This window comes from Phalacrocorax aristotelis, chromosome 5, assembly GCF_949628215.1.
Source record: "Phalacrocorax aristotelis chromosome 5, bGulAri2.1, whole genome shotgun sequence".
Classification (NCBI taxonomy): Eukaryota; Metazoa; Chordata; class Aves; order Suliformes; family Phalacrocoracidae; genus Phalacrocorax; species Phalacrocorax aristotelis.
In genome coordinates this window covers 52,056,518-52,082,647 of record NC_134280.1, presented here as the reverse complement: position 1 = coordinate 52,082,647, position 26,130 = coordinate 52,056,518, and the positions used below count along the sequence as shown (strand labels likewise).

Genomic DNA, 26,130 nt, shown 5'->3' with positions numbered 1-26,130 from the left:
TCACTGCCACTACTATTGTCTTTGTAGGGATACACAGTTAAAGGTTCTTTCCTTCTTTTCTCTCCAAAAGACTCTCTGTGGATTTCTTTGCTGGAAAAATATTAATCTGTCCAATTTTGTCATCAAGTTCCAATGGGAATACAAGTGCAAACTGAACTGCAAAGTTCTAAGGTGACTATGAGTGCAGAAAGGGGCAGAGGTTTGACATGTACAGTTTGACCTGGAACTGCCAAGGTCTTGTAAATAAGAATTTTCTGAGAGTGCCTGCTAGGGAGCCTGCTTATGGGCAACACTGACCCAGCACCAAAAATGAAGGGGCCGCTATAATCCAGAGCACTGTAAAGAACACCATCCTGTACATGCATGCAAATTCCTGTCAGAATAGCTTTTTATTCAGTGCTTACTAAAAGCATACAAGTGTCTGTGGGGAAACAGTGGCATTCATTCTTCTCAGAGGTAAAACCCTCTACTTGATGAAGTACGAACTCTCTTTTGGAGGCAGCTTGCTTTTTTGTGTCTGAAGTAATTTTACATTCTTAGCCATAGACTGCCCTGCGGTGGTGAAGCCAAAATCTGCAGCCTTACTGATACATGGGATCTTTTAACTTCCTTATTTAGAAGTACTTTGCCCATCGCTAGAAGGAACAGAAAGAGCCCATGCAAACTACAGAACAAACAAATGAAAAAATGAAGCAAGGGAGATTTTAGTGTTCAGTGTAAATACAGCATACAGCAAAATGCCACTACTGATTTGGAATATTTTATCTCTTTCATAGGAAGCAAGGAAGATTAGAACACACCTTCAGAATCTGTTTGTCTCTAGAAGCTATTTTCTGACTTCAGCCAAATTTAACTGCAAAAATTAAGATCTCAAAGACAGCTAAATGTCAACAAATTTGGGGAAAAGTGGTTTTTGCCATCAACTCAAGGAAAAGTATGGCTGTAGTGTCAGCACAGAAATTGTTAGACAGCAAAGAATCCCCAGAGAAGAGTGACTTTGTAAATGCCCCAGGAGATTGTGATCCCATGTAGATGCCCCTCTCAGTCACATCTCACAATGAACCTAGAGATAGAAATCCTTAGAAACCCATACTAAAGCAGAAACCAGGTTTCATTAGTCCTGAAGTTTACTTTGTAAACTGTTGATACTTCCTTCTTCTTAGATCAGCTACCTCTTCCCCTCCACAGAGATTAGCTCTCTAATCATACTATTCTCAAGATGCAAAACTTCTGCAGTTTCATTTTCTGTGCATTCCTACCAGTGTCTTCGTTCTAAGCTGCAACACATTTGGCAGGGCTAGTAATAGCACAAAATGGTGCCACCAATTCTTTAGGTACCAAAGACCCTTGTATTCAGGTTGGCTGTGGCTCAAGCAGTTACTTTAAGTTCTCAGAAGGGTAAAGCACAATTAGTGTTCATTAACAGACAAAATAAAACCAAAAGCATTTTTCACACACATCAGAAGGTATGGATTACCCTCATTGTACTTCAGATGATTCAAGAGACATGTCCATCTCTTAGCTAACCTCCTTTAGCTCCCTTACAGTAAGATCAGATAAACAGGCACTTTAGAATGCAATTCAGCTAAGCTCCTTTGGATATGTACTTTGCTGTGAGATGAATGTCAAAAATGGCTATTTCTCTCCATTTCCTGTAGAGGAAGCCTAGGATTACTAGCTCAGAGATGGACATCCGTTTTGAAAATGTTGGAATTTGGAGACCTCTTACTATAATACTAACTATACATCCCTCAAGCACTGTGAATGAACTTCATATTCTCATAGCTGAGGGACAACTTTCTCAGTGAAAATACACAATTGTGATGAACTGAGACAGTTCTAACATACACAGCCCTGCTAAAATGAGAGCTGGTGCTGAACTACAAGTTTCTCCAAGTCATCTGAATCACTTCATGATGCACTTTTTATATCTTTGGCTTTGTTCTGGCAGACAGCATCAACTTCTGCCCCACCTTATATGTTGGGTCCTCCAGATAGTACCTTCTGATATTTCAGTTTTTAAGAAGCCAGAAATAGATAGCCCCAAAAATTTAAGAAACATGTCATCTAACTTCCTATAATTTGAAAAAGAACTTTTCTTCTCTTTTAAAACTCAGGCTCATCAAAAGAGTATGTGAATAAGTACAAAACCCATGTTTTCTGAAATGTGCTTTTAATCATTCAGAGAAAATAAGCTGATTATAAAAGGACCAAAAAGGCTGTACACTGGGAAGAATACAAATTTGTGTTCTTACTTTGTGCACAAATAAATAGAGCACTGTTAAAAATAATCAGAAAACAAACAGGATACAGTAACCGGGAAAAGCAAAGTCCAAAAGTAGTCAAGGAAGATGAGAATGGTGCATAGTCCTTTTAGGTGAATGCTGCTAGGGTGTTTCCCCTTCATTTTGATGTTAAGCTGATGGCTCTCTTGATACGGTTCAGAGTGCTCACCTTGTCATTTTCTTCTGTGTTCTGCAACTCATTGGATTGTGAGCTGCATTCAGTGTCATGACAGCTGCAGCTTTCCACGTATATATACTTATGTGAAATTGAATGCCCAGTGGGGCATTTCAGTTCCACATCCCTCACAGTAGTACTTGATTCCCTGCAGCAGGAACAGCTGTGCTCCATAGAATTGGCCTCAGCAGAGTATCTGTTAATATGGAAAATGGCAACATTACTCTGTGCCAGAAGCCCACATGCAGAGGAGAGGATGAAATTAGGTACAGAACTCCCATGAGAATGTTGGAATAATATGTAGAAGAGCCATAGTTGTGGCTGATGAAAGTGATAAGCTCAGCTGACAGAGCAGTGGTTATAGCAATATACTCTTAAAATTCATTGCATTTGCTGAGATTTTTTTTCCTGGTAAAACAATTAGTATCGAAGTCCTAGTAAAAAAACCCAGTGAGTTCTAGGAGTTCAGCTTCCTTAGATTCTTCTCATCATTCCAGTGCTGATGGGTGTTAAACACACCAGATCAACAGTTAAGGGCAGGCAAAGCCCTGACCTGAGTAAGAAAACTGCATAGACAAGTGGCTACAATGACATCTACAATGACATCATATCAATCAGCTGGCTACAAGGGCTACAATTGCATCATGTGAATCAAAGTATATCCCAAACCAGGCAGTGTTAACAGGAAGGGGAAGCAGTAGCTCTTTCTGTTTCTATCTCACAGTAAAGTATTTTTTGCAGCCTTGTGTTCATCAGCTTCCCAAGCACCATTCCTAACCTACAGAATCTGTCAATATCAGGCTATAAACTGTGTCAAGATTCATCTTTTTCTTGCATTTGTGTGCAGAGGCAACCACAGCAACACTCTAAGGTGATAACGTATTTCAAAATACTAATAAGCCCACTGGCTAATCAGGGTTCAATCTGAGACTAAAGATCAGTTTTCTCCCATGTAAGGTGCCCTGTGGCATATTCAGTGATAGGCAGAAAACAACAGTTTATGTGGGGATTTAGAATTATGTTTTTCCAGTGTTTTAATAGCTCAGTACCAGGTGTCCTATTAGCCACTTTCTTACAGTCACTTTCTTGTGGATTCTCTCATTCCAGAGATAAATGCAGAGTGAAACTACTCTACTAACACCACCCCTAAAGCAATTGTTTTCTCATTTCTTTACTGGATGAAAACTGTGGATGTTTGAATCTTCCTTTAAAAGGTATATGTGTATTTCATTTTAGATGTTAATTATTGAGAATCAGCCTTTCAGCTTACGAGCATCAGGTCTGGCTGCTTTCTGGGCTCATTCTCATACAGGAAATAATCCTTGTTCTTTTGTGATGATTTCTAGCCAAGGTGGTCTAACACAAATGACAGACCAGCCAGCTCTTAATGGATGAATAGATCTTATCATAGCTGTCTCAATACCAAGGCAATTTAATACACTTTCCTGCTTTGTATTAAGATCAATCAACTCTTCAGTCACAGATTTCATGATTTTGTGCCCATGATTTAGGGAGCTGATAGTTTTAGGTCGTCTACCAATATGTACTCTACCTATTTATTGTTCCTTTTATATAAACAAGCTCAGTGCCAGCAGAATCCAAATCTTATTGTCCAATCAGTTTACTTACTGTGAGAAGGTTCCACATGTTCCCTCACATTCAGTCATGATAACTCTGTCCACAGAACGGCAGCCATTATAGACAATAAAGTCTTTTCTTTGACGGACAGAGCACGCTGTGTGACTATCCAGAGGTGCACCTACAGAGAAGGATCAGAAAACACTGTCAGTGAAACAGCTCCAGAAATTCCTTGCAGTTCAGCATTGTCTGGGCTTCTCTAGTGCACTAAAGGATTGCCTTACGTGGTCTTTCTACTTCACTTTAAGCTTTCTCAGAGAGATCAGACAATGAATGTTTGGAATAACAAACAAATATAAAACTAAAATATATCATATTAACGTAAATATAAAAGTAGCTATACTTACAGGTTTTGCAACAACCATTAGGTAAGAATGTAACAGTTCCCTAAAATAACAAAGAAACAGGAAAAATATTATTTTCTTTCTCTGTATTAAAGAGGTTTTAGTAACTGAGGAGAGGCCAATAACTGAGCACAGCAATTCCTGAATGGCTGGAAATAACCAGCGAAAACCAATAACCAGCACTGATCTGAATAAACAAAGATAATGGTCTCTTCCAGACTTGAAATGTATCAATTTACAAAGGACTCTGGAAATAAAGATAATGCTTTGAAGGAAGTCTACAGTTAACATGATGCAATCAATTCCAAAAACTGTTCTCTCAGAGAGTTTCTATATTTGAATGGGGAGTATGCATGGTGTTACTGGCAGCCTACTGACTGAAAAGCTTGCATTTCTGTAATATTCAAGGAAACATGGTTCTTGTTCAGACAGGACCCCGCACAAAGCAGTCAATGAGGACTTTGTATCTCAGTGCTGACGAGTGTTTTGGCTACTGAGAGACAACTGCTAGTTATAAGCCTTGAGCTCTCACCCAGATATTTTATACACTCTACTGGTCTGTGCATGGATGCAGCAGAAACTTTCACCCTTGGGACCCAAAAACTTTGGTGAAAGGTCATCAGAGCTTAATATGTCTTTTGTTGTTAGCTACATGGCTGACCTAAACTGAAGTAAACTATGCATTGAGGAGAGGGTAAGTTTTCCATATTTACTTACAGGTTTGCATCTGTCTTCATTGAATGCTGGGCAAGTAATTTCAGATGTGGAAGAGATAAACTGGTTGTGGATATTTACACAGCTATAAATGGTGCAGTTGTTGTAAGGATCATTTTTATACTCTCCAGGCTGCAAGCAAAGTACAAAATGTAATAAGGAAAGCTGAAGGGAACTTGGACAGAAATTTTCCTGTCATCTGGCAATGATGTTCCTCTTGTTTCCCAGTCAATTATTTTTAGGTTAACAGCCATTGTAGATACAGATTATTACATTTATTTCAGTATTCTATATGCGGAGAGAATTTTCAGTTTTACAGGGGATTTCCCTTGGAAAAGAAAAATCCCTCTAAAGTATGTGGAATGCATTAGAGTTATTAACAAAATCATCCATGCCAATGGATTTTGGCTAGGGAAAGCTAAACTGTTATATAGTAATCAAGAACAATCCTAAACATTCACCCTACAGGGGCAATAAAATTGTTTCACACACAGGCTTTAGTAGTGTTTTTCAGTACACAGAAATTGCATAATATAGAAAAGCCGAAGCTTCGAGACGTGGCATGAAATACCCTTCCAATGGTATTGGATTTGTCATTCCATGAAGAGCCTTCCAGAAAATTTTATTTCATGAGTCCTTCCTTCAGGAAAAAAAAGTGTAGCTAGGTTTTGCTTCAGGTGAGCCTCTGACCTTCCAGGTGCAAACTTACACTAAGCCTTATCTCTGAGAAGGAGATGTTCCCTCTCTGAAAGGAGGAACTTTACAAATTTGGTAGAGATGGAAGATGTGGAGCATACTTACTTTCAAGATGAGATCAGAACTGTTTGCTGTACGTATAACACACTTGGTCTGCACACATCTTCCACAACATTCACCTTTCACTGGTTGACGTTCATATCCCTAGATATTAAAATTAATTAAAGATGAAAGCAGTATGATAGATTTATTTTTGAGAAATAAATGAAACTTGAATTCAAAAGATTCTGATAGATTCTGAAATAAAATCAACCCATTAACTAATTATACATTGAAGCACACTCTAGATTTGTGCCTTTCTGTGCTTTTCTGTGTTCCAACCCAACAGAAGACAAGTAATAAAAAACAGGCTACAGATGGAACAAATTAAAGTACTATAGCAAGTATGCCTAATAATTAAATATCACTCCATGAAGTGCTCTCCAGAAATTTCCCAGCTAATCCTCCCAATTTGAGCTGAATGTTACACAGTCAAGCTTCATGCAACAGATTGCTCAAGGACAGTTGGTGTCCACGCTGGAGTTGGTCTCTGGACTTCTGCTCCCTGTCCTTTGCTTATACCACTTATTGATTAAACTGCTTTTCATGTACATGGGTATTTTGGTGTGGGGTTTTTTTGTTTGTTTTTTGTTTTTTATGTTTGCACTTACTGGTTGACAATATGTGTTGCATGGAATATGTTCACATGAGATGATATTCAGTTGAGTGCTGACGTTAACTTCATTAGTGCAGAAACAATTCTGACACTTGTCAACGAAGACTGAGGAATTAGGCTATCAATGTAAAAAATAAAAGTTTCATATATTAATGAGATTTGACGTGACAGACATTTCTTAATTTCCAAAAAATCTATAAAGCCAGCAATGGAAAAAGAAGCAATCATAAACACTGTTGAATAGTTTGGCTAGCCATTTATGAAGACTACATTTTAAATGCTGAATTTGATTTAATGTGTGTCTTTATTGAAGTCCTATATAGCAATGATAAACTCAGATATTAAAAGGACAGGTGACATAAACATATCAGCAATAAAACAATTACTAGACCCAACAGAATTTATTAGGAATCTGTCTATTTAGAATAATAGCTATTTACAAATCTTTCCATTTTTGAAAGCAGAGTCTTATAACTACAATAACATGTTGACAGTAAATGTGGGCTGACTTCTTAGAATGCATGCACACTTAACTCTAAACCCAAATCTCTGTGTGATATTGACATACAAACATATCTTTCATCTCTTTCATACACAGCAACCTTTTCAGAAAAGATTTAGGCATTGTGAAATTGATGAACTCCTGACAGGGTTTTGAAAATTTCTAAAATATTGATTGTACTAGATAAACATCCTCATAACACTTCTGATAAAGTATACTAACTGGTCTTTTAAGCATTTTCAGAAGACTTTTGAAATAGGAACTTACCAAGAACTCAGCATTCTGGTGTACGCAAACCCTCTTGGGAACTGTTAACAAGCAAGGAGGTAGGTGGTTACATAGGGAGGAAAAAAGAAAGATCTTCACCCCACTCTGATCAAACTTACTTCTTCCACAAAGAATCACAAGACATATGGTCAAATACAATGGTTATTCCCAATTTCTGGTAGCATATATGACATACATAAAGTATAAGAACAAATACTGCATGGGCAAAAAGCGTGGAAGATTTGGCCCAATAAACACAGTCCAGTTCATAGTCAACTCATGTCCACTTAACAGGTACAAATAGTTCCTTGTTTCAACTACCAAGAACTGCATGCAACTGCTTTACAGTTGCTTTACAAAGCAGACTTTGTAAAGCTGTCTTCTACTGGGGATGCTTACAGGGACATTTTGCTAGATTAAGCTGAGACCATAGTCCCAGTTAATTCTTTACCTGTTCCTACATGTACTTACAACCAGGAGAATCGAACTTGAGCCACCTGAGCTATATCTGATTTTTAGTTATTCATCATAATCATAGCAATTGTAACTGATGTCAATATTAGTCTGCAGAATCTGACTGTGTTTATTATTTCCTTCAATAGGCTATTGCACACAGTCTTACTAAGTGTGATGCTAAATCATGTAAAATATAATGCTAATCATTTTAATATATTTCCAAGGGACTTACCACACTGGTACACAGGGCAGCACTGACCACTGGGAATATGAGAATGAACTTCAAATCCCATGGTACACTTGATGGCTTTAGTTGTGCACAAGCTTGTATTGCATTCTGAAAAGAAAGGAATAAGCCAGAAAGTGCATGGCTACTAGAAATAGGCATATATCAAAGCAGTTGTGATAGACTCTCGATTGCCAGGAAACAGTCCAGATCCTCTCCAATGAAAAAAAAAAATTGCACTAGTTTATGCAACTTTCTCTATTATGTAATTACCAAGTGTTAAAAAAGTATCACAGTCCTTTGCAGTGTATAGTGGACAACTGTTACTCTCTCCAAGGTTGTAGGCAACAGCTGCAAAACGAAAACCCACATAGAATTCCTATCTGCATTTTACTTGAATAAAATGTGGTCCTGGACTCAAGGACTATAGATTCAGCCATGTTGCATCACACAATTGTAAATTCAGTTATGCTGAGTCATTGCAATATTAAAATGTATTTTCCCTACCACTGGGCAAGCTGATTTTAAAAAGCATGAGGAAAGGTCCTATTTTGTGACTTCCTGCTGCAGGTCTCTGGTGCTAACTAGTTCAGTTTTCTTTTCCTTTCTCTTCCTAAAAGGTAAAGAAAGACTAGAAACAAAAGTATAAACTCACTGCAGGTGGCAATGGGACAGCAGGGGTCATCAGAGTTGACTTCCTTGACCTCATAGAAGCCTTCTCCATCACAACTGGCCTTATCTTGTTTGGCACATGCGTGAGGCTCACATAAAATGCCACTTCCACCTTCCAGGCAAATACAGTCCTTACAGTCTACTGTAAACTTTTCCCCAAACTGTCATTAAAGAAAATAAAGTGAGCAGTTGCATAGTTACCAATTAAAATTACAGAAGTAAAAACAGGAATGAAAAGCTGAGAGACCACAAAAGAAGACTGCACCAATGGAGACCCCTCTCTTCTCCTCACCCCCAGCCACTACGTGAAATACAAGAGCATATGGCAGCATACCTCTCTTGGTACATTATCCACTCCAACACAGCCTGTGAATATATAAAAATAAATTTCCGTTACCACTCATATAACAGTAGACATGTCATATGAGCACTGCATATAGTCAGATCTATGTTGCATACGTGAGAAGGAAACAACAAAGAGGAAACAAATGTGCATCCAAGTGAAGCAGTAAAACTCACCACAGGTTTTCACACAGACATCTATACCAGAGTCATACAGCATTGTTCCATTAGGACAGAAACAACCTTCCACTTGTTTAGTTGAAGTTTCGTTTTGTTGACTGTATGAGACAAAATGTTCAGAAGGACACCATTACTGTCGTAGGCACACAGAGGAAGATTATGCCAGATACAGTGGCAAATGAACTGCACATTTACAATTTAGGGATTTCCAGTGTTCATGTTTGGTAAGACCAAAAAACATAAACAGTACAGGCACCCAGATTTAGGACCAAGAGAACAGTGGTACCAAATTTTACAGTCAATTTAAGACACGATAGGAGGTATATTTCTCTCATTCATCTATGCATTAGACATGACTGAAGAGTTGTACGAACTATAACTACCAGTGAAGGAATTATTTACCTTGATTTGCAGGTTATCTCTTTAATAGGACCGCATGCTCTGTATTCTTTATCTGAGGGGCATTTATAAGCTGGAAGGGGAGAATAAAAAGGAGGAAGAGCTCAGTAACAATATCATATAAAAGCCCCATGACCTTATGCCAAGAAATTAAATACTGACTACTCATTTTCCTATGTATGTTTGGCAATCTTGAGCAGCAAAGAGAAAAAAAACCCAGATATCAGACTCACGTTTCTGAATGGAGTTATTTTATGCAGTTGTCATGGTTTTAGCTGGGATAGAGTTAATTTTCTTCACTCTAGCTGGCATAGCGCTGTGCTTTGAACTTAGCATGAAAAACAATGTTGAGATAACACACAGATGTTTGGGCTGTTGCTGGGTAGAGCTTGTATTAGAGTCAAGGACATTTCTACCTTCCCATGCTCTGCTGGGTGCACAAGAAGCCGGGAGGGGAGGGGGCACAGCTAAGAGAGCTGATTCAAGCTGACCAAAGGGATATTCCATATCATGTAACGTCATGCCCAGTGTGTTAACTGGGAGGAGCTGGCCAGGGAGGGAGGCAGCGATCACGGCTCAGGGACAGGCAGCATTGGTCAGCGGGTGGTGAGCGGTTGTATCGTTTGTGCTTCTGTGGGTTTTTTTCCTTTTTTTTTTCCCCCTTCCTTTTCCATTTTATTATGTTAACATTATTGCCATTATTATCATAATCATTATTATAATTATTGTTTTACTGTAATCATTAAACTGTGCTTATCTAAACGCACAAGTTCTTTTGCTCTTCCGATTCTCTTCCCCATCCCACAGGGGTGGGGGGGAGTGAGCGAGCAGCTGCATGGTGTTTAGTTGCCAGCTGAGGCTGAACCATGACAGCAGTTTACCCATAGAGATATAGCACCATACTTTACATTAAGGAAATAAAGTCAATAGTAATTTTGATTAAATTTTTTTTCATAATTTTGGTCTCTTTTGCACAAGTTCTCAAAGGGAGCGTATTCCTACCCTCTGTCATCTTCTTCCTACAGCTGAAAATGAATGCATATGTCACTAAATAGAGAGTGATCTGCTGATGTCTGGTAAAACACAAAACTGCCTGTGTACAAAAAAGTATCTACTGATTCAGAAGTTTCTGGCACAGTCAATAGATGTATATTTTTGCAGGCTCATTTATCATCTCCGTTGTTAAGAAAGTTACCTGTAAAATTACTTAATGAAAGCAGCTGGTGTGATTTATTGGTTTATTCATTGTTCAGAAAGGAATATGACTTACCATTAGGACATTATTGCCAAAAGAGTTCCATATGTTTCCCTAATGGTTCAAGATCAATGGCCAAATACTTACAGCAAACACCATTGGTATGACTTCTCCAGTCAATGCATACGCTTTGATCAGCACAGGTGGCAGCATAGATCTGCAGACTTGAGCATTCCAGATCTGAGTCAGGAACTGCACAACTATCAAAAAAGCAGGCTGCATAGTACTTTTCAGGGTGGACAACGTCATGGCATGGCTTGAACACACTAGAATCAGAAACATTTATCATTACTAGTTACACTGTTTTCTGCTAAGTGAGTGTGAGAAAAGGCAAGAGAATAGGACAGTGGAGGGCAAAGAGCATAGAAGGATGTGAGAACATCAAGAAAGGTTAAAGTAGCAGCCAGAGGGCTGGAAGCAAACTATCAGCAAAGAATGAAATCTAGAAACAGTAAAGGGAATGGAAGCAACCCACAAAGCTACAAGAAATGGAGCAATAGTTAGAAACACTTTTTATTGAAAAATGAAACCTAAAATTGCCACTTAATTTGAAGATCAAAGGCTTATAAACTCCAGAGGAACATCTACCTTCCCAAAAGAAGCTTGCAGATGGCAGATTCTTTGCAGCTCCCTGGGATTATGCCAGGTGGTTTTGTAGGAATTAGGCCTGGAGTACACTGTGGTTTGGAGGGATCAACAACTTGCCAGTGATCTGCCATGGTTTCACAGTTCTCTGCAATGTTTCCATCTGGCAACATGCAGTCATCTGCTGTGTTGTTATTGCAAGTACCTGAAATTGGTAAGGGGAGAAAGAATTCACTCACAGATTTGTTATTAAATTCCATTCATCTTTGTGGCAGACTGTCATCTACCTGTTTGTGGTTTCCGAGAGTACAAAAATTACGAGAGTAAGCCTTACCACACTGTCCATGAGTGTTGTTCCCAAACAGGCTGTAGGGCATTCTGATAGAAAAGGACAAGCCATTGTAAGTCACATTCATTTTTAGTTCAGGAATTTCCACTACACGATTTATGCCTGACTCATAGATGGTCAAGCCAAATTTTTTGTAAGGCAAAGCCACTGCCTGTTTGTTTACTGTCACCTAATAAATAAAAGAAGACAGAAAAGAGACATATATTTAGTTTGATTTTAGAAAACAATAGACTGTTCATTACTTTGCATTGGAGATAGAATGTAAAGGCAAATGATGAGCTTTTAGTTTGTAACAAATGTCCCTATGTTTCCTTTTATGTTACTGGAAAGTCAAACTTTCCTTCTCTGAGCCAAAGAAAAGGTCTATCAGCCACTGATAAACTAGGCTAAAATTCAGAGTTTAAAACAGCTAAATTCTATCACTCAACAGATTTATTAGAGTGACTATGGCATTGAGGACACCCCATGAAAGTGCAATATAAAATTCTCCTAAATTCCTAGTGCACGCAGTTTTAACTTTCTTGGCATAAAGGGAACATACTTGTAGGAAAATTAAATGAAAGAAATAAGCCAAAATCTTTATTATTTATTAAATACAGTAGCCATGATATACCTATGGAACTGACACTACTACTTTTACTCAGCAATGGTAGATTTCCTTGCTTTGGAGGGAAAAAAAAAAAAAAAAAAGAGATCTCAATGTTGCAAATTTTCAACAATATGCTGCAACATAACTTGTAATATTCTCACACAGTAATGTATAAAAACAAACCAAACAAACCCCACAAAAACCTGAAAACAAACACTTCTCACCCAATTTTGAAGCCCCAAAGCTAAGGCATCATTGTCAATGAAATAAATACATAAGAGCCCCTGTTCTGAAAAAATTATAAAGGTGACACCAATCAAAGCTAGAAATGGTACTTTTAAAAAATGCCCACTACTTTATTGTTATGCCTAGTTTATGTTGCATCTTCCCATTCAATGGAAGGGGAATTATTCTTTTCCTTTGTTACATTAATAATAATTATAAATTAATTTATTTTATATCCTTAACTCTGAGCAATTTGTCCACATTTGTGTATTTAGGAGAGATAAGGCACTGCAAATATTTGAGACAAAACAGGAAGAAGTTGTAGATATTCTTCCCCATATTCAGAGTCAAAAAAATCAGTCCTTCAAAGCAGTCTTATTTTATAATCTAAACTGGTATTAAACCTAAAACACAGATTCTTTTTTAATAGTTTTTCCCTAACATTGTGAATGTAATTATCAGATTGATGCTGTATTAATATTTTAATCAAGAAATCAAAGTTATCATTCTCCAGTACCTCTACTTGTAGGGGTATTGTATTTGGTTTGACTGTTGCTATGCGCACTTCCAGAGTCTCATGTCTCACAATGAGTGTCCGAGGACAGGAGACTACATCCCGTGTATCACAATGGTAGTTATCAATGTAGACACCAAAGTTGTCAACTGTCTTATTAATCTCTTCCACAAGCACATATGTACAATTCCCTTGATAGCTGTAGTACAGTCCATCAAAAGTCATGTAATGTGGGTCTCCCCAGCCAGTGCAGTAGCCTATAAAAACATACAGCTAGGTTAGCTTCTTATGGCAACATACAGAATCAGATCAGACTACAAAACAGCATCTGCAAGTGTGGGATTCATCTCATCTGATGTTAAATATTTAAATTTTTAAAGTGTATTTATCAATGCATGAGCTCATTACTAGAACTCATCAATAGTAGAGAAAAACAGGCACTTTTAAGGCACAGTTCATCTGACTTATTTCTGGTAGACGACTAAGAATAGGATTAACTGCACCCTAGATATAACTTTACTGATAGTCTGAATAAGTAACTTGTATGTAGGCTTCTAGCTTATAGATGTCTGTATCTGGGAGATACATGTATCTGCCTTGGGAGACCAATTTATTCTACTGTCACACAGGTTATGTAGAAATGATAGCAAATTAAGTAAAAGCCCCCCGTTAGCTAAAAATAATCAATGAAGCACTTCAAAGAGACCAACACTAGAAGTCTGAGCGTCACAGTCTTGTGTGATAAATGTCCCCTGATAAATATTGTTGCTCTTAACACTAGTATTGTTCCCACAGGAGATAAAATATTCAACAAAACATATACTTACAGTCACACTCCCAGTGCCAACAGCATCCATCCTTATCAATGACTCGCACAGGAGAAAGCCCATTAGCACATGTAGGTTTAGGAGGTGGATTACAGATTATAGGAACTATCTTGACTATATCATCCTGTACACATATTGCCATAGTGCAGTTACAGAGCCACCATGACTCTCCTGGCTGTGTTTGGAAAGAGAGGGGGAGAGGGAAGAGGGAGAGAAGCCTTATGAAGCAGTCAGACTGATAACAGTTATGCCTGAGTTTTGCAGTTTTAAAACACCATACGTTTATTGACATTTTTTTCCCCACCAGAAGTCTGAAAGTGGGAAGTGCAGCAGTCAGCACCTTCAAGGCCTGCAGGGTGAGCTAGCACTAAGTGAAAAGCATTACTTACAGAAGTGAATCCAGTAACCCGAAGTGGGAACTGCCTTTTTTAGTTTAAGCTACCTAAAAGTTAGGTGTCTGATCCCATCTCTTCACCTAGACTCTCTCTAATCATCAGTGAAAGACACTGACCAATATCAGTGATCAATATATGATCAATCCCCTTGCATGAATGCCTAGAACAGATTAAGGGCTAAAGCTACAGTGAACATCAGCTATGAGGGGAGTAATGGCTAAGGTGATTACGCACATGTATTGTGATTGTATACACTTTTTCTACCTTCCACCGATTTTTCAGCTATGTATAATTTTTATCCCTGCAGATCTACTGAACAAGTTGGTACACATGTAAGCTGTGAGGAGGCTTTAGAAATGTACGAGACACTAGCTTGTCTGTGTCAGAGGTGGAAGATTCAAAAAACCAGAGCTCTGAGTCAAATTTCACAAGTGTTTGAATGCAGTGATCAGTTTCACAGTCCTCTCCTGAAACCAGACTATGACCAAGACTCATTCCAAGCTCAGACTAGTTCAGCCCTGTGGTTTCCTTGTTGGATTGCACTCTGAACACACAAACAACTTTTCCCCACTCTGGACTTATTCAAAAGCCGAAACAGAAAAGATAATCTAGCACCACTTAGCCCTTGGTTACCTTTTCATCAAAGCTAACCTACAACAAAGAGAACATTGAGCTGTGATCTAACTCCTTGAAGAAAGCTTTTTTAAAGCTATCCTTGAAAAACTAATAGTAATATATATGCTAACAAACTAAATATTATTGGAAGTCATGCTGATACCCAACAAAACAGAAAGAAATAGAATGGACTGATACTTCCTTTTCTACCCAGATTAATATCTACTCTGTATGGTACCAACATTGAAATTATCAGCCTAGTCTCCATCCAAAGCAGAATGTTAAAAAAACTTCAGGAAATCTACTCACTGCATAAGATTCATTAGGTAACACGGAACAATTTCTTCCAGGAGTAGTTGGTGAGGGACTGGTAGTTGAACTTGAAGAACTAACTGGAGTACTGTATGTAGAACTTCCTGCAAAGGTGACTGCACTTGATGTTGCAGTTGGCCCAGAAGTACTAGTTGAGACAGATGAAACAATTTCAGAAGTGGTGGTGGTTGCAGTGATTGTAGTAAAGTTACTAGAGGTTGTTCCTGAAGTGGTGGTAAAAGATTCTGTTGGAGTTGTACCAGAGGTAGTGACTGACACAGGGCTGGTAGATACTGATAGCAGAGGTACAATAGTGCTAGCAGTAGACTCTAGGGAGGATGGTCCTGAAGTCATCGTGGTGGTGACAGCAGTCGATCCTGTCAGAGTAGAGCAAGTTGCAGTGGTTGTCATTGGGCTACCAGTTTCTGTTACTATCGTGATGCTGTGGGAAGGGGTCCCTGAGGGTGTGGGACCCAAAGTGGAAGCTATTTCAGCATGCTAAGAACCCCAAATTCACCTTTCTGCTTTTCCCTTCTCACATGACCATGCCAGTTTTCATTATGGGACCTAATGCAGGCTCCTTTGAAATAGTTTTTGAATAGCATTTTATAAATTGTTCATGATACTCAGAGGCCAGCCTCAGAGCCATCTGTTTGTTTTACAGCATGATGTAAGAGACACATGGTAGATAAAGAAGCATTTTGTCCGTAATAAGAGTGCAGTCATAATGCTATAGAATAGGAGGAAGTAAGATAAACTGCTTCTACCCACAAAGTCAACAAGGACAGGACTTCAACTAAAATTAATTCACATTTGGGTGAGGACAGGCAAACAACTTCAGGTTCAGAAGGTAATACAGGAACAAATGGATAACTGTCACAGCAGCAGATTCACTGGGATGTTGGGGGTCGCACACTGCTGCCAAAATATGGTCTTGCTTCCCAGCACTGTGCGGACAGCTGGAAAACAATGCCTATGGGAACGTTGGGAGAACCTGCCTGCCCAGAGCTTTGGTCCATAGCAAGGGGCAACCCTAGGTCTGAAACTCTTCCCCAATCCCGGCTGGGGAAAAACCTTCCTTCCTACAGCCAGAATTGCAGGTAAGTGGCAGCAATGGTCACCAAGGCAATGCAGGAGACAAAATGGAAGAAAGGCTGCACAGCTGCGCCCAAACAGTGCCTGCAAGGACAGGGACACAAAGCCAAGCCCTGCTCCCATTGCACACCATGGGTCTCACTGAGTACATTCTCTCCAGCTGAAGGACGAGGTCCAAGAGCAGCAAAAGCAAGAGTTCCCATCTGTTCAGTTCCTGCCTAAACCGGGCAGAGGATGAAAAACCTCCCGATGTTCCTGAAAATCGAAGAATGGAACCAAGAGCCAGAAACATGCTGTCCACTCTCCCTCTTTAGAGAGAGAGTTCAGTGCAGGACCCACTCTCCTCCACTGCTGTGAGACACCACCTGGAGTACTACATCCAGCTCTGGGGTCCCCAGTACAAGACAGACATGAAACTGCTTGAGCGGGTCCAGCGGAAGGTCACAAAAAATATCAGAGGGATGGATCCTCCCCTGTGAGAGGTGGGGCTGGTCAGCCAGGAAAGACCCTACTGTGGGTTTCCAATATATAAGGGGAGTTTATAAAAAAGGCTGAGAGAAACTTTTTAGCAAGGCATGAAGTTACAGAAAAAGAGGCAACAGTTTTAAACAGAAAGAGGGCAGGTCTAGACTGGAAAAGAAGAAGAAATTTTTTATAATGAGGGTGGTGACAGACTGGAACAGCTTTCCCTTATAAATAGTTGTTTACCTATAACTAGTTGCGTTCAAAGTCAGTTTGAGTGGGGTCTGAGCACCTGAGAGAGTGAAAGATGTCCTTGCCCATATCAGGGGCTTTGGACTAAAAAGAGCTTTAAAAAGGACCCTTGCACCCAAAATATTACATGGATCCATGATTTCTTTCAAAGTATAAATCAACTGCGCTCCCTCAGAGTACAAATATTAAGAAACAGGTTAAGCTGCCAATAAACTTGGATATTTCCCAAAGTAATGCAACAAATGACAACACAAAAACAGCATTACCTCTTAGTTCTTCAGTTGATGGTTGTGGGATTTTGGTGAATATTGCTGGTGTTGAAAATGTGCTTGCAGTAGCTGGGGTGGATGCTGGTGTACCAGAAACACTTGTCGGTGTCACGCTGGTGGTGCTGGTGGGGGGCATCGTGGTCGTGGCAGTGCTGCTGGGAGTCTGCGACGGTGTTGGTGTGGGCACAGATGTGCTTGCAGTAGTTGGGGTGGGGGTTGGTGTGCCAGGAACAGTTGTCGTTATCGCACTGGTGGTGCTGGTAGTGCTGGTGGGGGGCATCGTGGTCGTGGCAGTGCTGCTGGGAGGCTGCGACAGTGTTGGTGTGGGCACAGATGTGCTTGCAGTAGTTGGGGTGGATGTTGGTGTGCCAGGAACAATTGTCGTTGTCGTGCTGGTGGTGCTGGTGGGGGGCATCGTGGTCGTGGCAGTGCTGCTGGGAGGCTGCGACGGTGTTGGTGTGGGCACAGATGTGCTTGCAGTAGTTGGGGTGGATGTTGGTGGGCCAGGAACAGTTGTCATTGTCACGCTGGTGGTGCTGGTAGTGCCGGTGGGGGGCATCGTGGTCGTGACGGTGCTGCTGGGAGGCTGTGACAGTGTTGGTGTGGGCACAGATGTGCTTGAAGTAGTTGGGGTGGATGTTGGTGTGCCAGGAACAGTTGTTGTCGTCATGCTGGTGGTGCCGGTGGTGCTGGTGGGGGGCATCGTGGTCGTGACGGTGCTGCTGGGAGTCTGCGGCAGTGTTGACGTGGGCACAGATGTGCTTGAAGTAGTTGGGGTGGATGTTGATGTGCCAGGAACTGTTGTCGTTGTCACGCTGGTGGTGCTGGTGGGGGGCATCGTGGTCGTGACGGTGCTGCTGGGAGGCTGCGACAGTGTTGGTGTGGGCACAGATGTGCTTGCAGTAGTTGGGGTGGATGTTGGTGTGCCAGGAACAGTTGTTGTCGTCGCACTGGTGGTGCCGGTGGTGCTGGTGGGGGGCATCGTGGTCGTGGCGGTGCTGCTGGGAGTCTGCGACGGTGTTGGTGTGGGCACGGATGTACTTGAAGTAGTTGGGGTGGATGTTGGTGTGCCAGGAACTGTTGTCGTTGTCGCGCTGGTGGTGCCGGTGGGGGGCATCGTGGTCGTGGCAGTGCTGCTGGGAGGCTGCGGCAGCGTTGACGTGGGCACAGATGTGCTTGCAGTTGTTAGGGTGGATGTTGTTGTGCCAGGAACAATTGTCGTTGTCGTGCTGGTGGTGCTGGTGGGGGACATCGTGGTCGTGACGGTGCTGCTGGGAGTCTGTGATGGTGTTGACGTGGGCACAGATGTGCTTGAAGTAGTTGGGGTGGATGTTGGTGTGCCAGGAACAGTTGTTGTCGTCGCACTGGTGGTGCCGGTGGTGCTGGTGGGGGGCATCGTGGTCGTGGCGGTGCTGCTGGTAGGATGCGATTGTGTTGGTGTGGGCACAGATGTGCTTGCAGTAGTTGGGGTGGATGTTGGTGGGCTAGGAACAGTTGTCGTTATCGCACTGGTGGTGCCGGTGGTGCTGGTGGGGGGCATCGTGGTCGTGACGGTGCTGCTGGGAGTCTGCGGCAGTGTTGACGTGGGCACAGATGTGCTTGCAGTAGTTGGGGTGGATGTTGGTGTGCCAGGAACAGTTGCTGTCGTCATGCTGGTGGTGCCGGTGGGGGGCATCGTGGTTGTGGTGGTACTGCTGGGAGTCTGCGATGGTGTTGACGTGGGCACAGATGTGCTTGAAGTAGTTGGGGTGGATGTTGGTGTGCCAGGAACAGTTGTTGTCGTCATGCTGGTGGTGCCGGTGGTGCTGGTGGGGGGCATCGTGGTCGTGGTGGTACTGCTGGGAGTCTGCGACGGTGTTGGTGTGGGCACAGATGTGCTTGAAGTAGTTGGGGTGGATGTTGGTGTGCCAGGAACAGTTGTTGTCGTCGCACTGGTGGTGCCGGTGGTGCTGGTGGGGGGCATCATGGTCGTGGCAGTGCTGCTGGGAGTCTGCGATGGTGTTGGTGTGGGCACGGATGTGCTTGCAGTAGTTGGGGTGGGGGTTGGTGTGCTAGGAACACTTGTCGGTGTCACGCTGGTAGTGCCGGTGGGGGGCATCGTGGTCGTGGTGGTGCTGCTGGGAGTGTGCGATGGTGTTGGTGTGGGCACGGATGTGCTTGCAGTAGTTGGAGTGGGGGTTGGTGTGCCAGGAACTGTTGTCTTCATCGTGCTGGTGGAGCTGGTAGTGCTGGTGGGGGGCATCGTAGTTGTGGCAGTGCTGCTGGGAGGCTGTGTTGGTGTTGGTGTGGGAACGGTCGTTGATATGGGTTGAGAGGAAACACTGGTTGTTGTGGGCAAAGATGTAGCTGTCATGGTGCTCATGGGTGTAGTTGTCATACACTCTGGCATGTTGGGGACGCAGCAGACCATTATCTCATAATTGAGGCAATACGGCATCTGTATTTGACCTCCTATTTTCTGATCACTATTGTTACAGATGAGTCCTTTGTCAATATGGCAATGCACGTTCTGCCCTAATTCTGCAATGGGTGTGTCAGGAAAGTTTTTTGCTCTGCAATTAATATTCTCAGGTTTTGCACAGACCCAGGAGGGGTCATTCTTCTGAATGTTCTCAAAGGTTTCGTAGTCACCGCTGTTTCTGTCAGAACTATCTGGGTAACTCACATCAATCCAGTCCGTCCAGATGCAGTCACAGCCTGGGGAACAGCAACAAGAGGAACAATTAGAAACAGCCGGGACAGAGACAAGCCAGGGCACCAGCACACTTGCAGGTGGTTCTCTGAGCGTCTGCTTCAGACAGGGGTGCCCCTTGGGAACTGCTACACCAGTCAGCCCACACTGGCCACAACAAAGCTCACCTGTGAGGGCAGACCTGCCTTTCTTGGCCCTAGAATGCACACTAGGGCCAAACCAGCGCACAGGCATTGCTGAGCCATGTTTGTCGCCCCATCTCCAGCTAGGGCACATTGCTGTATTGGGCTGATCATGTGCAATAACCACTCACATCAGGTCAACACATGAGGTAGAGCAGGACTCAGCAGGAATGGTGCCACTCTCTCACCTCATGCCTCTCACACCACCTCACTATCTCAGAAAGAAACCAAACACCAGGAAGGGTTGTGACTACAAAAGAAGGCGGCACAGGACACACACTGCTGCCAAAATATGGTCTTGCTTCCCAGCAGTGTGTGGACAGCTGGAAAACAATGCCTATGGGAACGTTGGGAGAACCTGCCTGCCCAGAGCTTTGGTCCATAGCAAGGGGCAACCCTAGGTCTGAAACTCTTCCCCAATCCCGGCTGGGGAAAAACCTTCCTTCCTACAGCCAAAATTGCAGGTAAGTGGCAGCAATGCTGGTGGTGCCGGTGGTGCTGGTGGGGGGCATCGTGGTCGTGACAGTGCTGCTGGGAGTCTGTGATGGTGTTGGTGTGGGCACAGACGTGCTTGCAGTAGTTGGAGTGGGGGTTGGTATACCAGGAACTGTTGTCGTTGTCACGCTGGTGGTGCTGGTGGGGGGCATCGTGGTCGTGGCGGTGCTGCTGGGAGTCTGCGATGGTGTTGACGTGGCCACAGATGTGCTTGCAGTAGTTGGGGTGGATGTTGGTGTGTCAGGAACTGTTGTCGTTGTCACGCTGGTGGTGCTGGTGGGGGGCATCGTGGTTGTGGTGGTGCTGCTGGGAGGCTGCGATGGTGTTGACGTGGCCACAGATGTGCTTGAAGTAGTTGGGGTGGATGTTGGTGTGCCAGGAACAGTTGTCGTCGTCATGCTGGTGGTGCTGGTGGGGGGTACCGTGGTCGTGGCAGTGCTGCTGGGAGTCTGCGACGGTGTTGGTGTGGGCACAGATGTGCTTGCAGTAGTTGGGGTGGATGTTGGTGTGCCAGGAACTGTTGTCGTTGTCGCGCTGGTGGTACTGGTAGTGCTGGTGGGGGGCATCGTGGTCGTGGTTGTGCTGCTGGGAGTCTGCGACAGTGTTGGTGTGGGCACGGATGTGCTTGCAGTAGTTTGGGTGGATGTTGGTGTGCCACGAACAGTTGTCGTTGTCACGCTGGTGGTGCTGGTGGGGGGCATCGTGGTTGTGGTGGTGCTGCTGGGAGGCTGCGACGGTGTTGATGTGGGTACAGATGTGCTTGCAGTAGTTGGGGTGGACGTTGGTGTGCCAGGAACAGTTGTCATCGTCATGCTGGTGGTGCTGGTGGGGGGCATCGTGGTCGTGGCAGTGCTGCTGGGAGTCTGCGATGGTGTTGGTGTGGGCACAGATGTGCTTGAAGTAGTTGGGGTGGGGGTTGGTGTGCCAGGAACTGTTGTCGTTGTCGCACTGGAGGTGCTGGTAGTGCTGGTGGGGGGCATCGTGGTCGTGGTGGTGCTGCTGGGAGGCTGCGATGGTGTTGACGTGGCCACAGATGTGCTTGCAGTAGTTGGGGTGGACGTTGGTGTGCCAGGAACTGTTGTCGTTGCACTGGTGGTGCCGGTGGTGCTGGTGGGGGGCATCGTGGTCGTGACGGTGCTGCTGGTAGCATGTGACGGTGTTGGTGTGGGCACAGATGTGCTTGCAGTAGTTGGGGTGGATGTTGGTGTGCCAGGAACAGTTGTCGTTGTCGTGCTGGTGGTGCTGGTGGGGGGCATCGTGGTCGTGACGGTGCTGCTGGGAGTCTGCGGCAGCGTTGACGTGGGCACAGATGTGCTTGCAGTTGTTAGGGTGGACGTTGGTGTGCCAGGAACTGTTGTCGTTGTCACGCTGGTGGTGCTGGTGGGGGGCATCGTGGTTGTGGTGGTGCTGCTGGGAGTCTGTGATGGTGTTGACGTGGCCACAGATGTGCTTGCAGTAGGTGGGGTGGATGTTGGTGTGTCAGGAACTGTTGTCGTTGTTGCGCTGGTGGTGCCGGTGGTGCTGGTGGGGGGCATCGTAGTCGTGGTTGTGCTGCTGGGAGGCTGCGACAGTGTTGGTGTGGGCACAGTTGTGCTTGCAGTAGTTGGGGTGGGGGTTGGTGTGCCAGGAATAGTTGTCGTTATCGTACTGGTGGTGCTGGTAGTGCCGGTGGGGGGCATCGTGGTCGTGGCAGTGCTGCTGGGAGGCTGCGGCAGTGTTGACGTGGGCACAGATGTGCTTGAAGTTGTTAGGGTGGACGTTGGTGTGCCAGGAACAATTGTCGTTGTCGTGCTGGTGGGGGACATCGTGGTCGTGACGGTGCTGCTGGGAGTCTGCGATGGTGTTGGTGTGGGCACGGATGTGCTTGCAGTAGTTGGGGTGGATGTTGGTGTGCCAGGAACTGTTGTCGTTGTCACGCTGGTGGTGCTGGTGGGGGGCATCGTGGTCATGACGGTGCTGCTGGGAGGCTGCGACAGTGTTGGTGTGGGCACAGATGTGCTTGAAGTAGTTGGGGTGGATGTTGGTGTGCCAGGAACAGTTGTTGTCGTCGCACTGGTGGTGCCGGTGGTGCTGGTGGGGGGCATCGTGGTCGTGGCGGTGCTGCTGGGAGTCTGCGACGGTGTTGGTGTGGGCACGGATGTACTTGAAGTAGTTGGGGTGGATGTTGGTGTGCCAGGAACTGTTGTCGTTGTCGCGCTGGTGGTGCCGGTGGTGCTGGTGGGGGGCATCGTGGTCGTGGCAGTGCTGCTGGGAGGCTGCGGCAGTGTTGACGTGTACACAGATGTGCTTGCAGTTGTTAGGCTGGATGTTGGTGTGCCAGGAACAATTGTCGTTGTCACGCTAGTGGTGCTGGTGGGGGGCATCGTGGTCGTGGCGGTGCTGCTGGTAGGATGCGACGGTGTTGACGTGGGCACAGATGGGCTTGCAGTAGTTGGGGTGAATGTTGGTGTGGCAGGAACAGTTGTCATTGTCGTGCTGGTCGTGCTGGTGCGGAGCGTCGTGGTGGTGCTGCTGGGAGGCTGTGATGGTGTTGGCGTGGGCACGGATGTGCTTGCAGTAGTTGGGGTGGGTGGTGTGAATTCACTTGTTATTGTTGGGGTGGGTATGGGCATGGTGGTAATTGATGTTGTCTGTCTGGTTGTAGTGGTGATGAGTACTGTTGTGCTGGTGGTGGTTGAAGTTGCAGTTGGTGTTGAAGTTATTGTACTTGTATTCTTACAAGGAAATTCATACCACTCACAACAGTTTACCCTGATTTCATAATTATAGCAAAGTTCCCACAGAGTTGGATCTTGATCCTCATTTTTACAGATCAGTCCATATGTGACATTACACTCTACTTTCTGGCCAAGTTCCTCTAAGCTTATATCAGGTTGATTTTTAGCCCTGCACTGAATTTTTTTAGGAGCTTCACATATTTTGTTTCCATGTTTGTTTCTTATTGCTTCATAGGTTTCATAGTCACCACCGTCTTCGTCAGGTTTACTAACATCAAACCACTCAGTCCAATAACACATTGATCCAAAGCATGGAGCTGCAAGAAAAGATAGAGATTTATCATCTGAGCTTGCAGAGAACATTCTGAGAAGATTAATTTTGTATTCTATTCCATTAATGACTAAAGCAGTGCATTGGAGCTTGTTTTTCCAAGAGAAGAGAGTTAGTTTTACATTACCAGGTTTTTCAACAGGAAGCTTCACATCAAAATAAAATCACCAAGCTGAAGCCTTTAAAGTTCTTTCTTCTCTCTATACTTATCACATTTTTGCAATTCTAAAAAATGATTTATTTTTGTTGAAGTATATTTTTCTCTAGTGGCCATCTTCAATTTACTCTTCCTTTGAATGTTCCCTCAACATTTAACAACTTAGTTTTCTATTTAAAACTTACCTGTAGTTACTGGAGAGCTTGTACTGGTAACTGAAATAGAAAAAAAGATCACTCCATCATATGCAAGCTTTAGAAAAAATATAATAGTAGTTTTAAATATCTTCATTATGTTTTTTTTCCTGACACTACTGAGACAGCAGGATATTGAGATGCTAACATATTTTTCAGAATTAGGAAGTACCTTGTACCTTTATAGTTACACTTTCTTCCATAAGAAGTATATAAACTCAAATTGTTAAAAATCTTTCTTAGTGTGGTGTGATAAAAATATTCATAAGTACCACTCTGTGTCAACTATAAGCCCATATACTTATACATTCTTTCTTTAAAGTATTTTCCTTAAAGAAAATAATTTTTAGATGCACAACTCTGTTGAAGATTTACCTGTGGTGGTAAGAGTACTGGTAGGAAAGGAGGTTGAAATGGTTGTAGGTGAAGTAGATGTTGGACAAGGATAAGTAGTTTCAACTTCTATGGAACCATTTTCTGCACAAATGTATGTTATACATATGCTGCCATTCTGTGTTTGTGCCACAATTTCACCCACTTGATAACTTGTTCCGTTGATGACACAAGGACACCCTGCAAGAAAAAGCTTTACTGTGCCATTTTTCTACTACCAGGTTACAGATAAAGGCAAAATATTTATGGACAAGTAAGCATTTACGTGAGTCATGCATGCTCCTTTTAGACCTATACCTGGAGTTTAGATTTAATGCATCACACTAATTTACCTTTACATTTAGAGGAACATTAAAATATATTTAATAAAGACCTGAATAAAATGCTTGGAAGAACAGACTTACAAACCAAGTTTTAAAATGTTCTGAGAGAAATAATTGAAATTTACTCTCTGACAGTTTTCTGTAATACTCTCTGTTCTGGGAGTGCAAACTCTTGTCGTGAAATCCATTAGTCTGGATATGGGACATGGGGAGAAAGAGTAAAGGGACATGAGGAAAAGGTTGAACAAGAAGTACTACTAGCAAGGCTCAGCAAAAGTGCTGCCCAATTTTCTTTGGCCACAAATATCACTTGCATTGGAAAGAATCGTTCCAAAGCATTACTAAGTCTTTTGTAGCGACAGACATAGCAGTTCTATGCGTTTTTTCTTTCTATTTGTAGAAAAACCCAAACATTTTTTACCTGGGATTGGTGTACACTGTATGGATCCTGAGGGCCCACAGACACTAAAAGCAAAATTTTCAAAAATTAAAATGTTGCAGATGTTTTATGGCACATGTTAGGACAGCCAAGAGCACAGAAACAGAAATTTGCACTTGATCTTTATTCACACTACTGGATATTTTTCTGGGTATAGTATTTTCCAGTATTGCCTATCATTATTTAATTCAAACTAAGTAATCACTTTCATTATTTAAGTGCAACATCTTAAAACTATCATGAACCACTTTGTGTTGCAAGTTGCAATAGTGCAATAATAATAACAACAACTTTTTCAGAGCAGTGAACTTATAGCTAGATCAAGGGTATTTTTCTCTGGTCACCATGTGGAGTCATAGATGTCAGTGTCATCATTAGTAAGGCTCTAGGAATGAGCAATTAGGACTCAACTATCTCTTTCAGGGCTAGTACAGTTAATTTCAGATTACAGTGATTTTGAAATCCCAAGTTTAAGTGAGAATTTGAGGCAGAGTACCCCTATCTTCCCAAAGAGGCATGAGTCAAAGGGTTGTTCCAGAGACACACACAGGCTTCATGCCATTATATCATTTATGACACTTCGAAGAGTATATTTAATGAATTTGCCAATACACTTACTATAACGACACTATCAACCTGAAATCTGGATTATTATGGGTTTGGAAAATTATGAATTAATTATGAATTAAATGTTTAGAATCTAAACATATTGTAAGTGCCGCATGTTTTGAGTTTAAGTCTCAAGTGGAATAAATGGCATTGTTCCTCTAATTTGTATAGATAAATGCTAGAACATAGCAGCCCTTCAGCTGAAGTTGCATCTCTATTTGTCTGAGACCCAGTGAAGAAAAT

General features: G+C 43.0%; 1 protein-coding gene across 1 annotated transcript in view; it reads right to left on the bottom strand.

The window, feature by feature from the left end:
• Nucleotides 1–372: 372 nt before the first annotated feature.
• The window catches only part of MUC2 (mucin 2, oligomeric mucus/gel-forming), a 51,650-nt gene continuing 25,892 nt past the window's right edge, over nucleotides 373–26,130 (bottom strand). The window contains exons 27-49 of the mRNA XM_075092518.1: nucleotides 25,261–25,304; nucleotides 24,499–24,696; nucleotides 24,115–24,144; nucleotides 20,831–23,758; nucleotides 17,353–20,052; nucleotides 15,275–15,654; nucleotides 13,956–14,130; nucleotides 13,132–13,385; nucleotides 11,786–11,969; nucleotides 11,455–11,656; nucleotides 10,954–11,132; nucleotides 9,615–9,684; nucleotides 9,210–9,310; nucleotides 9,025–9,056; nucleotides 8,674–8,851; nucleotides 8,025–8,129; nucleotides 7,337–7,377; nucleotides 6,563–6,685; nucleotides 5,958–6,056; nucleotides 5,160–5,288; nucleotides 4,446–4,485; nucleotides 4,090–4,219; nucleotides 373–2,656 (exon numbers count right to left, since the gene is read on the bottom strand). Coding sequence (XP_074948619.1) covers nucleotides 2,404–2,656; nucleotides 4,090–4,219; nucleotides 4,446–4,485; nucleotides 5,160–5,288; nucleotides 5,958–6,056; nucleotides 6,563–6,685; nucleotides 7,337–7,377; nucleotides 8,025–8,129; nucleotides 8,674–8,851; nucleotides 9,025–9,056; nucleotides 9,210–9,310; nucleotides 9,615–9,684; nucleotides 10,954–11,132; nucleotides 11,455–11,656; nucleotides 11,786–11,969; nucleotides 13,132–13,385; nucleotides 13,956–14,130; nucleotides 15,275–15,654; nucleotides 17,353–20,052; nucleotides 20,831–23,758; nucleotides 24,115–24,144; nucleotides 24,499–24,696; nucleotides 25,261–25,304 — 8,575 coding nt within the window. The 3' untranslated portion in view covers nucleotides 373–2,403. The remainder of the gene's footprint in view (nucleotides 2,657–4,089; nucleotides 4,220–4,445; nucleotides 4,486–5,159; nucleotides 5,289–5,957; nucleotides 6,057–6,562; nucleotides 6,686–7,336; nucleotides 7,378–8,024; nucleotides 8,130–8,673; nucleotides 8,852–9,024; nucleotides 9,057–9,209; nucleotides 9,311–9,614; nucleotides 9,685–10,953; nucleotides 11,133–11,454; nucleotides 11,657–11,785; nucleotides 11,970–13,131; nucleotides 13,386–13,955; nucleotides 14,131–15,274; nucleotides 15,655–17,352; nucleotides 20,053–20,830; nucleotides 23,759–24,114; nucleotides 24,145–24,498; nucleotides 24,697–25,260; nucleotides 25,305–26,130) is intronic.